Source organism: Procambarus clarkii, chromosome 19, assembly GCF_040958095.1.
Source record: "Procambarus clarkii isolate CNS0578487 chromosome 19, FALCON_Pclarkii_2.0, whole genome shotgun sequence".
Lineage (NCBI taxonomy): Eukaryota > Metazoa > Arthropoda > Malacostraca > Decapoda > Cambaridae > Procambarus > Procambarus clarkii.
In genome coordinates, this window is record NC_091168.1 from 9,988,079 (window position 1) to 10,001,201 (window position 13,123).

General features: G+C 44.6%; 1 protein-coding gene across 5 annotated transcripts in view; it reads right to left on the reverse strand.

The window, feature by feature from the left end:
• Positions 1 to 13,123, reverse strand: part of LOC123757626 (maltase A2) — a 443,152-nt gene that overhangs the window by 72,907 nt on the left and 357,122 nt on the right. For 4 of the 5 annotated variants that reach the window (XM_069326925.1, XM_045741456.2, XM_069326922.1 and 1 more), the window contains one exon: positions 47 to 1,311. The exons of the other annotated variant lie outside the window; for it this stretch is intronic. In XM_069326925.1, coding sequence (XP_069183026.1) covers positions 1,084 to 1,311 — 228 coding nt within the window. In that variant the 3' untranslated portion in view covers positions 47 to 1,083. Of the gene's footprint in view, positions 1 to 46; positions 1,312 to 13,123 lie in introns of those variants that run through there. 5 annotated transcript variants of the gene reach the window in all.

Here is a 13,123-nt window from a genome sequence, read left to right on the forward strand (position 1 = left end):
TATATATATGTCGTACCTAGTAGCCAGAACGCACTTCTCAGACTACTATGCAAGGCCCAATTTGCCTAATAAGCCAAGTTTTCATGAATTAATTGTTTTTCGACTACCTAACCTACCTAACCTAACCTAACCTAACTTTTTTGGCTACCTAACCTAACCTAACCTATAAAGATAGGTTAGGTTAGGTAGGGTTGGTTAGGTTTGGTCATATATCTACGTTAATTTTAACTTCAATAAATAAAAATTGACGTCATACATAATGAAATGGGTAGCTTTATCATTTCATAAGAAAAAAATTAGAGAAAATATATTATTTCAGGAAAACTTGGCTTATTAGGCAAATCGGGCCTTTCATAGTAGGCCGAGAAGTGCATTCTGGCTACTAGGTACGACATATATATATATATATATATATATATGCGAGTGTAACTGTGTGTCCCAGCCAGGTGTGTCATCCTCCAATGACATGGCACAACTTCTCCTTACTCAAGTTCTCAGCCATCATTTCTTTGGCTATTTATGAATTAATAAGATGTTTACCAGTACAGTAGAAGAAGCAGTAGTAGTCAGGTTAAGCAAGATAGGAGGAACTGTGGCCCATGTCAATGATAGCCTGAGAGGAGGGTTGTGTTCAGGGTAGGTCACACCTTGGCTTGAGGAATGACTTGGGGCAATCTCGCTCAGATAATTAGCAGGGAATATTGATAAATGGTTAAATGTTTGACAGGATTTTCCTCCTTTGTGAAACAGAATAGGTCCTTGTGAAAATTATTCCATTCCATGAGGTTACATTGTACTCTAGATCTGTACTGTTAGAAAGAAATTTTGTAGTGTTACAAGTAGTATAGAATGAGTCATGTGGCTGAAAGTTATGCTGGGTGAGTACAGTATATAAATACCACACACTTTCCCTATAATAAAATACTTGGTTAAACTGACATTAATAAATATTTCATAAAATACTGAAGCTTGAAGTTATGTTGCCAGTTTGATATGGCACATTCATTATCATAACAGCATTTCTGAAGGTCATACACTCAATAAACTAGCAGTTTACAATTTACATATAACACTATACAATATTTATAAATCCAATATACATGCTAGAGCTTCTCCTGGTTGCAAACTAATGTTCCTGAACATTACATAACCAGATTGTCCATGTGAAGATGCAAGGACGGAGCCTCCAAAGTAGAAATGTGACAGGTCTTGATCAATAGTGTTATGACCGAGATTTGCAACAACAGCATACTGATTTCGTCGAGGGTAAAAACGATCTATAATGATCAGTTCATGATCTGAATGCCTCACCTGAAAATGAAAATAACATATTTAAAATTTATGAATATTTAAGCCACAAAAAACCAGCTTTGAATGTAATGAAAAGCCAGTTTCTGGGTGATCTTACTGATACAGTGGTATCCTATTTATGGTCATCAGTCACAGATTCCTTTTAGTTGCCTACCGGGAACCAGAGACAGAACCTGGCCCATTCAGAGAGATGCAGGGAGCATTTAACCTCTGGGATTTGCTTGAGGGTTATAGCCTGCAACACTGCTAGGCACAATAAAACAAAAAACCAGTGTTGAATGTAATGAAACGCCATTTTCTGGGCGAGCCCCGGAGGCTCCCTGGAGCTTATCGGGCTAATCTATGTTATATTAGACTGGGACATTAGCTAAGGAGTTCAGACCTACCAGGGACCAGTGCCAGAATCTGGCCCCTTCAGAGGTTTCAGGGAGCAATGGCACTGGAAAACCCTCTTGTGGTTGGGGTTTTCCTTATCTGCCACCGACCGGGGTCAGGCACCCAGAAAGGTAGGCATGACAAAACAAACCCCACATGGTAAAAAAACTAAAAACAAAAAACCGAACAGAGAGGTAGAAACTCCCTACAATCCCAAGGAAACAAGCAAACAAGCAAACATCACACTTTACTGCTGCGCCGATCGTCTGTGCAGCCCTCCCTGCCCCAAGAGGAGGAGGGGGAGGGGGGAGCCTCGGACCTACAGCGCCGGCTGCCAAGCTTCAGTTCGGAAGCTAAGCTTCAACCAACGTGAAAAACCGCCGACCGGTGGGAGGGAGGGTTGCCAGGGAGCCTCCGGGGCTCACCCAGAAAATGCCGTTTCATTACATTCAACGCTGGTTTTCTTTGGGAAGCCCCTACGGCTCCCTGGAGCTTCATACCCAAAGAGAAGGAAAAGAAAGGGCTAACCCGGGCGGTGGCCACCACAAACTCCGCAACGCTTAGCCGAGACAACAGGATGCAACGTGCGACACAAGGCAACAAGAACGCACAGGAGCAGACGCGCATAATGAATGGGCGGCCAAGAACCTGTGCGACCCTCAATTCCCTGTGCCTAAAATGAGCCCTAGATGTCACCAACACAGCAGCAAAAGCTGCAAACGTCCGAACAGCACGGGCACAAGGACAAACCGCAGGCTGGAAGACTGAAAAACTCTGCGGACGACCTGGCAGACCCGAGCCCTGAAACAGGGAACGAAGGGAACCGGATCAAAGCAAAGCGCATCCCCAGACACGGTACGCAGATAATGGCAAAAAACGCAACCGGACAACACAGGACGCACCCCCGGCCAAACCAATCAAGCATCAATAACCCAAGAACCCCTCCGGAAACCAGCCGTCTTGACCGTCACCATGACGGAGAAAGGCTGCACACGTACAAAATCTTCCGCTGTACCAAGGAGCAGAAACCTGAACTGAAGGTGCTGCCACAAACTGAGGAGGAGAAGAAGGCACCCTGATCAAGGACCAGGATGGCATAGGCGATGCATGAGCAGGCCGGAGGTGAAACAAAACACGAGAAAGCGTACGAAACGGGGCAGATGTGACATCCACCCCGAACGCAAGCCGGAGCGGCTTCGCCAGCGCCGCATAAAACGAGGCAACAGTAAAAAAACATCAAATAACTGTAGTCCAGAAAAAACCCAAGAAGGACAAGACAACCCGATGCGAAAGAGAAGACAATGTACAAAGAGCAAGAAAAAGTGCATAGAAACACCAGGAACGTCATACTGTCGCCAAGACGAAGCTCGCAGGTGGGCCGCCGTCAACAAGGCCACCTAAACACCACAGAGATGGTGATACCCGCGTCAAAATACCAGATGCGAAGAGCCGAGGAAAAGGCTGAACCAGTCACGTACAGGACCGATCCGACCTGCCGAAAGAGGCGGAGCCGCAGGAAAACTCCCCGGGTTTGGACACCTATCAAGCAGCGCCTGAAAAGAAGCTGGGCCCGGCCACCAAGGAACCATAAGGACTGCTCTCGTGGGAATGGGGCTGCAACCGAGCCAGAACCCGAAGCAACAGATGGACCGGGAGAAGAGGAACAGGTACCCCCACCTTGACCAGTCCTGCCGAAAAGCATCCAACGTGAACACCTCGCAGGCGGGTAAGGGCGCCACATAAAATGGGTGATGCCTAGACCACGCCGGCTCGAAGAAAGTCCATGGCCAGGAGTCCATACGTCCGGCAGAGCCAACGAAACGAGTCGGCGATGACTGGCCAATCCGCGAACAGAGGAATGAACCGAGACAGCTGTCCGCCAGGACACAGGACACACCCCGGACATGAAACTCATGGTTAGCCAAACCCTGAGAATCCAGCAAACGAGCTACTCCAAGGAACCAACCCCAAAGGTCAACACCTAAGAGAAACCCTGTGGTGCCGGCAAGAACCGACAGAAAACAGTCCTAATGGAGCTGAATGGTAAAGCACCAAGTGACCCAAACCCTCCGAAGCGCAAACCAGACACCCACGAACTCCCGAACCGTGCTGTGAGCCCGACGGATGGACAGACTCCACCATCCCAGGCCGACCTGGTGAGCACTGGTCAGAAAGCCCCAGCCGAGGCTTTCCGTCCGTGAACACATCAAGCGATGGTTCGGGGAGGTGCCAAGGCACGGAACCCCGAAAACCCCAAAGATGAAGCTGGTGACGCAGCACCAACACAAGATCCCCAGAGGAACGAACCCAACGATTGCAAGAGGCGGAAGGGGAGTCTCTAAAGGAACCAAACAGACGCCGAACCCAAACCCGACCCCGCGGGCAGACCAGCACGTCGAAGTTCAGACTCCCGCACAACCGCTCAAGCAACCTGAGCGGACAAGGAACCGGTTGGCCGAGCGGACAGCATGCTGGACTTGTGATCCTGTGTTCCCGTGTTCGATCCCGGGCGCCGGCGAGAAACAATGGGCAGAATTTCTTTCACCCTATGCCCCTGTTACCTAGTAGTAAAATAAGTACCTGGGTGTTAGTCAGCTGTCACGGGCTGCTTCCTGGGGGTGGAAACCTGGTCGAGGACCGGGTCGTGGGGACACTAAAGCCCCAAAATTATCTCAAGATAACCTGAAGATAACCCAGGACCTCCTCATGCACAGCCGAAGGTGGGACCACAGCCGCAGTAACACTTCTGGCGGGAAAGACAAGGAGTGGCCCAATAGCTCTAATCAAGGCCCAGGTCTGAACCCGGGATGGAAACAGATGGAATGGCCTCCAGATCACCAGGAAACCAAACCCGGCGATCTGGAAAGAACCACACCCCTGGTGAGCAGACAAGCGGACTGACTGGGAGCCCACACCAGCCAGTCGTCGAGGTAGGCCAGACACCGAATCTCAAGCAGACTCAGACAGGGCATCAAGATCTGGTAAAGATGCAAAAGTACACCAAGTGGCAATAATTGACCTGGAGGTCAAGGGCCACCATCCAGGCACCCGGCCCCAACAGAAGCCGGACAGGAGACAACAGTCCTCCGAGGAGGGCATAGAAACCAGGGCGCAGACTGAAGAAGTCAAGAAGAACCGCAGATTCGAAGGCCCATGTCTGCAAAGAGCAGACGGGAACCCCAGAAGGATGGGGCGGATCGACCATGCCCAATGCACCCACCAAGATGACATGACGAAGCGCAGGGGAAGAAGCCCACCCCGCCAGCTCTGAACCCCACAGAGGGGAGAAGCCGTCCACCGCCGCCACCAGAGGCCGGAAGACAACCAAAAGCGCCCACCAACAGCAGGACCATACGAGAGTCAACAGAGCAAGCTGCTCCCCCAGCGCCCCGTCAACAGAGAAGGGAACAGAGCCCCTCCTGAAAGAAAAGTACACATACACATATACATATCATGTATACATACACATACACATACATATACACATACACACAAGGTATGTGACACACACGTGCATATACACATACACATGTGCACACACACACAGTGTACACATGTACATGCGCGCACACTGTACATGGTGAAAGGAGGAGCTAGATAGTAAACGTGAAGGTCTTATAACAACAATGAGAGAGATTATAGCGAGAGCGGATAACGATAGATCACGACTGTTGATAGTCGGTGACTTCAACTTGAAATCCATAGACTGGGAAGCATATGAAGCTAAAACAGAAGATTTTTGGACCTGTAAATTTGTAGACCTCATCCTGGAAACATTCTTGTATCAACATGTTAAACAAGCTACGAGGATGAGGGAACGGGACGTTCCCTCCATGCTAGATTTGATATTTACCAGGAAGGAGGAAGAGATATTTGACATTCAGTACCTTCCTCCCTTGGGTAAAAGTGACCATGTCTTTTTGGGAATAAAGTATGCAATGCGTTATAAGCTGGAAGAAAATAAGGAGGTTGAAGCAGTTGAAAAACCAGACTTCAGGAGAGGACATTATGGTGACCTTAGAAATTTTTTTAGTGAGTATAATTGGACAGACTTGATGCTAGGCAAGGAAGTGAATGAGATGTATGTCAAGTTTTGTGAAATATATGATAAAGGCACAACAAAATTTATACCAAAACAGAGATGCAGAACTAGGAAACAGGATTGGTTCAATAGAAATTGTGAGAGGGCTAGAGACCAAAAGACACAAAAAAGGAATCAATACAGGAAGAGGCCGAACCCCCAAACATACCAGCGATACAAAGATGCGAGAAACAACTACACGGCAGTGAGGAGAGAGGCAGAAAGAAATTTTGAAAAAGGGATTGCAGACAAATGTAAAACAGAACCAGGTCTATTCAATAAATTCATAAACAAAAAATTGCAGGTAAAGGATAATATTCAGAGGTTGAAAATGGGAAATAGATTCACGGAAGATGAAAAGGAAATGTGTGAAACACTAAATGAAAAGTTCCAAAGTGTGTTTGTACAAAATGAAATCTTTAGGGAACCAGATACAATAAGAATTCCAGAGAACAACATAGAGCACATAGAGGTGTCTAGAGACGAAGTGGAAAAAATGCTCAAGGAGCTCAGTAAGAACAAAGCAGCTGGCCCAGATGGCGTTTCACCATGGGTTCTGAGAGAATGTGCATCTGAGCTCAGCATTCCACTTCACCTGATCTTTCAGGCATCCCTGTGTACAGGAATCGTAGCAGACATGTGGAAACAGGCTAACATAGTTCCAATCTACAAAAGTGGCAGCAGGGAAGACCCCCTCAATTATAGACCTGTATCATTGACAAGTGTAATAGTGAAAGTATTGGAAAACTAATCAAAACTAAATGGGTAGAACACCTAGAGAGAAATGATATAATATCAGACAGACAGTATGGTTTTCGATCTGGAAGATCCTGTGTATCGAATTTACTCAGTTTCTATGATCGAGCCACAGAGATATTACAGGAAAGAGATGGTTGGGTTGACTGCATCTATCTGGACCTAAAAAAGGCTTTCGACAGAGTTCCACATAAGAGGTTGTTCTGGAAACTGGAAAATATTGGAGGGGTGACAGGTAAGCTTCTATCATGGATGAAAAATTTTCTGACTGATAGAAAAATGAGGGCAGTAATAAGAGGCAATGTATCGGAATGGAGAAATGTCACAAGTGGAGTACCACAGGGTTCAGTTCTTGCACCAGTGATGTTTATCGTCTACATAAATGATCTACCAGTTAGTATACAGAATTATATGAACATGTTTGCTGATGATGCTAAGATAATAGGAAGGATAAGAAATTTAGATGATTGTCATGCCCTTCAAGAAGACCTGGACAAAATAAGTAGATGGAGCAACACTTGGCAAATGGAATTTAATGTGAATAAATGCCATGTTATGGAATGTGGAACTGGAGAACATATACCCCACACAACCTATAAATTATGTGAGAAATCTTTAAAGAATTCTGATAAAGAAAAGGATCTAGGGGTGGGTTTTAGATAGAAAAATGTCACCTGAGGACCACATTAAGAACATTGTGCGAGGAGCCTATGCTACACTTTCTAACCTTAGAATTGCTTTTAACCCTCAAACCGCGCATATCATATATAAATGATATCAGTGACAAAACTGAAACCGCGCACATCATTTATATATGATTTCGTGTCTAGCGCTATAATTTAAACTCCCCGTCTGGGATAGGGGCAGCTATAGTACAGCCACGACCGATAGTTGCCAGATGCCACCTACAAAAAAAATCCAGGCCAACATTCTTGGGTGTTACAGCTTCAGTATTGAGCAAGCCACCAAGGCTGGCGCACGCAGCACGAGCTCACAGCACCGCTGTTAAGCTTGTGACCACAGCATCGCCTACAAATACCATAATACATATGATACTGCTATTATTTAGCAGTGATAGTATTACTGAAGCCCCCTGACTGTGATAAAACTGACCAGGATTCTGATAATAGCAGGATTGTGGTGATATTTAGCGCTGTGCTCCATGGAAGGAGGCGTAAGGCTGTGTGAGGGAGGGTTGTGGCGTCGTCTTCTGACTGTGTGTGGCCACCATTTATTGACTGCACTCACCATACCAGCTTAGTGGTTCGATATGGTGAACACAAATGTAGATACTTATATATAACGTGTGTATAGAGTGTGATAACAGCGAGAGGAGTAGGTTGGGAGCCGCCATTTTGGTGAGGGAAGAGCGTCGTCTGCACGTCTTGGCATGGTGTTTACTGATGGCCACTATGGTCTTTGGGCACCATACCAGCTTATTTGTTCAGGTATGGTGAATAAAACAGGTAGATACTTATATATAATATGTGTATATAGCGTAATAACACCACAAACAATATTGTTGAAGGACAAATATTAGTGCGTCTGGCCTTGAGGGCGGCCACCGATCAGCTGACTGTGTGAGTAGCTACGTCTTTGTGGCCTTTACTCACCATACAAGCTTAGATGTACAGTTATGGTGAACAAAACATGTAAATACGTATATATAACGTCTGTGTATAGTGAATAAATACGGAAAGAGTATTGTAGGAGGTGAATGAGGGTGAGTGAGGTGTTGAGGGAGGGAGTGGCTCGCTGGTGTTTGGCGGTCACTCCTCGTTGCTTTTTGACTCACAAGACCAACTTAGTAGTTCGTTATGGTGTACAAAACATGCAAATACTTATATATAACCTGTGTATATAGTGTAACAACAGCAAAACTATTTGTTTATTGTTTTATGAACATAATAATTGAATCACTAATATGCACACCATAATTTTGAGTACAGCGATGGTTCACACATTTTATAATATAAATATACCACAATTCCCTGTATGGAATAATATTACTGCAAAAAAACTAAGAAAAATCAATCAGAGACATTGAAATAATTAGGTAATAATATATTTGTGGCAACTGCCGTCTGACAGCTCGGGCAGAGTAGACCTCGTCTGGCGAAGGCTCTGCCAACGCCCCTTTTTTGCCACACTTTCCTACCCTATTGCGGCTAAAATATGCCACCTACGATTTTTTTGTTATTTTTTCCGTGATCAGGGAACAAAAATGAACACTTCTATAAGACGAAAGAATTTTTTGGTATTTTTTTTTTTGTTGCGCCTGTGGGTAAGAATTCCATTTGGGCCCCTAGCGGTTTGAGGGTTAAATACATGGATAGAGAAATACTAAAGAAATTGTTCACAACTTTTATTAGACCAAAGCTGGAATATGCAGCGGTTGTATGGTGCCCATATCTTAAGAAGCACATCAACAAACTGGAAAAGGTGCAACGACATGCCACTAAGTGGCTCCCAGAACTGAAGGACAAGAGCTACGAGGAGAGATTAGAGGCATTAAATATGCAAAAACTAGAAGATAGAAGAAAAAGAGGCGATATGATCACTACGTTCAAAATAGTAACAGGAATAGATAAAATTGATAGGGAAGAATTCCTGAGACTCGGAACTTCAAGAACAAGAGGTCATAGATTTAAACTAACGAAACAAAGCTGCCGGAGAAATATACGAAAATTCGCTTTTGTAAACAGAGTGGTAGACGGTTGGAACAAGTTAAGTGAGAAGGTGGTGGAGGCCAAAACTGTCAGTAATTTCAAAGCATTATATGACAAAGAGTGCTGGGAAGACGGGACACCACGAGCGTAGCTCTCATCCTGTAACTACACTTAGGTAATTACACTTAGGTAATTACACACACACACACACTTGAAAAGAAAATTACAAGCTGCCGACCAGTGGGCAGAGCACACGCCGGCCAGGCAAAGAAGGCACAAAACTGCATCAAAAGGCCCACCTCGACAAAACCTCAAAGTACCAGCACGACCACAACACATGCCAAGACCCAAAAAGATTAGTCTGCAAGCCAGGAAGACTCCGGAACTCCAGAAGGCAGAAACCGGGTCACACATGAGGTAAGAAAGCCCCCAGAACCCACAAAGGGGCCCAAGAGGAAGAAACCTCCGGAAAGAAACCAAAGAACCCAAAGGAACCCGGAATCGAACCAGGGGAAGGCCAAACCACCACATTTTGCTGGCAGAGAAACACCACAGAGAGGCAAAGCACAGCCCCCAGACAGAACCTCCTGGGAAAACGGTCATAACAGACCGAAAACCGAGGGACAAGGTGTGGGAGCAAGCATAACAGCCAGGGACACTGAGCCCAAACCCAAAGGCCCAGACCCAAAACAGACAAAATGGAAAACCCGGTGTAAAATCAACACTCAAACATTCCCAGAGATACAGGAAATGGGCAGAAAACACCAGAAAAGCAATGAAACAACAACAGGAGAATAAAACCTCTGGAGAAAGGTGAAAACTCACCCAAGAAGCTCGCTCGCACACCCCGGCGCATGTAAACAAACTGCAACGCTGCCCTGGTGGCCACACCGGGAAACTGGCCGCCAGAACAGGGGCTGTGACTGACGCTAAAAATACAAAAACATGCCAGCAAAAGTGGGAAGAAAGCAGACTGGATGGGCGAAAAACGCCGCCCAAAAGCAGAAAACCCAGTCAGGGGCAAACCGCCCCGGGACTGTTAGCAAGCATCCCCACAGCCCCGGGAACCAGCAACAGAGGGCCCGGGGCAGAGTCGTCCTCCAAGCCCTCCGCCCTTAACCCTTAAATGGCGCATAACTATATATCATTTGACACCTACAGGCGCATACCAAAAAAAAAAAAAAAAAAATTATTTTTTCTTCCTAACCTGTTAATTTGTGTTCACTGATCACGGGAAAAATAATAAAAAAATCGTAAGTGGCATATATTGCCCGCTATAGGGCGGGGAAGTCTGGCAAAAACAGGCGCTGACTGAGCGTGCGTCCCAGGCGGTCTGTTGATCGCCAGCTGTCAGGCCAGAGTTTCCACAAAGAGATAATTACCTAATTATTTCAATGTCTCTGATTGATTTTTCGTAGTTTTTTTTTGCAGTAATATTATTCAATAGTGTGTAGTGTGATATATTTATACAGTGGAACCTCTATTAACGAGTGGCTCTATTAACGAGTTTTTCCAGTAACGAGCAAGCCACTCGCAGCAAATTTGTCTCTATTGACGAGCTCGCCTCTATTAACGAGTGAAACCACATGGCGCTTCCTAGCATCTCGCGGGTTCTTGCAAATTCTCGGACGCCTCCGACGCCAGTGTTGTTGTTGTATCTCACACGACAAGCATCCCTCTGGATTTATTTGAGCTTTTCTTTGGGTTTTTAGTGGTTTTGCGACTACAATTTGTAACACACGATGTCTCCAAAGAAGCTGCTTGCTAAAGATAGTGTTTTCAAGAGGAAGAAAGACACAATTATTATGGATTTCAAGAAGGAAATTATAGCAAAGCATGAGTGTGGTGTCTGTGTGATTGATCTCACAAGGAAGTATGGCAGGTCCTCATCAACAATTTACACCATTAGTAAGGGAATGAGGAGGTAAGGGAGGATGCTGCCTCTTCCACTGAGATCAGGGAAGTGTTTGGAATGTTTGAAAAGGTGAACGCATTCTTGGAAAAGCTGCCCTGATAAAGCAGTGACAACCCAGTGTGTGAAAATGTTTAATTAATTTATCACTTTGTGATAACACTTTATGAAAGTGTTATCACTTTCGCAGGTATATGTCGCTTGAACGTAACACACTTTTTTTCTCTTGAATGCACCCAAACACCGCGCTCAAGCATCATTTGAGCAAATATTTCTATAAAATCCATTACTTATCAGATCGACTTGGGGATTGTATACATGTTTGCCATGAAATTTCCGTTTTCTTTAATAACCACATTGCCTATTTGAGAAAACGGCATTGTATTGTATCTTCGTGGTAAGACTATTATATTGTTGACACAACGAGTGTATTCAACGTAGTTTTTTATTTGGTGCTGGTCTAACGCATCCTTGTGTGACATTTGAAATGAAATTTGGGTGAAATTCCCAAGAAGAGAGAGTCCGCCTGACTCAGAGGTGAATTCTCCTTCCACACCATAACCCCTCTCCTCCTTCCCACCTCTCCATCGTCTCCCTCAAGCCAGCAACTACTCTTCATAAGGTAAAGTAAATATTAAAACACTACAACAAAACATTTATATTTACATGTGCAGTATTATATTTACATAAAAAAAGTCATACAAGTATGGATGTTTTTGGGAGTGGAACGGATTAAATTTATTTCCTTTATTTTAAATGGGGAAATTTGTTTCCAAAGACGAGTTTTCCAGGTAACGAGCTCGGTGCCAGAACGGATTAAACTCGTTAATAGAGGTTCTACTGTATAATAAAATGAGTGAATCATCGCTGTACTCAAAAATATGGTGTGCATATTGTTGATACAATTATATGTATCAAACAGTGAACAAATACTTTGTCGGTTATTACACTATATACACAGGTTATATATAAGTATCTGCATGAGTTGTTCACCATAATGAACCACTAAGTTGGTATGCTGAGTGGCAGTGGCAGTGGCAGGCAGTGACTGGCTGCCACTGGCTGCCACTCCCTCCCTCACCTCACCTCACCTGACTTGCTACCATTCTCCACCCACCATACTGTTTTTGCTTTTATATACAGACGTTATATATAAGTATTTACATGTTTTGTTCACCATAACTGTACATCTAAGCTTGTATGGTGAGTAAAGGCACAGAGACGAAGCTACTCACACAGTCAGCTAGTGGCGGCCGCCCTCAAGGCCAGACGCACTAATATTTCTCCTACAACAATACTGTTTGTGGTGTTATTACGCTATATACACACATTATATATAAATATCTACCTGTTTTATTCACCATACTTGTACAAGTAAACTGGTATGGTGCCCAAAGTCCATCGTGGTCATGAGTAAACAACATGATAAGTCCTGCAGACGACGCTCCACCCTCACCAAAATGGCGGCTCCCAACCTCCTACTCTCGCTGTTATCTCACACTAAACACACGTTATATACAGTGGAACCTCTATTAACGAGTTTAATCCGTTCTGGCACCGAGCTCGTTACCTGGAAAACTCGTCTTTGGAAACAAATTTCCCCATTTAAAATAAAGGAAATAAATTTAATCCGTTCCACTCCTAAAAACATCCATACTTGTATGACTTTTTTTTATGTAAATATAATACTGCACATGTAAATATCAATGTTTTGTTGTAGTGTTTTAATATTTACTTTACCTTATGAAGAGTAGTTGCTGGCTTGAGGGAGACGATGGAGAGGTGGGAAGGAGGAGAGGGGTTATGGTGTGGAAGGAGAATCCACCTCTGAGTCAGGCGGACTCTCTCTTCTTGGAAATTTCACCCAAATTTCATTTCAAATGTCACACAAGGATGTGTTAGACCAGCACCAAATAAAAAACTACGTTGATTACACTCGTTGTGTCAACAATATAATAGTCTTACCACGAAGATACAATACAATGCCGTTTTCTCAAATAGGCAATGTGGTTATTAAAG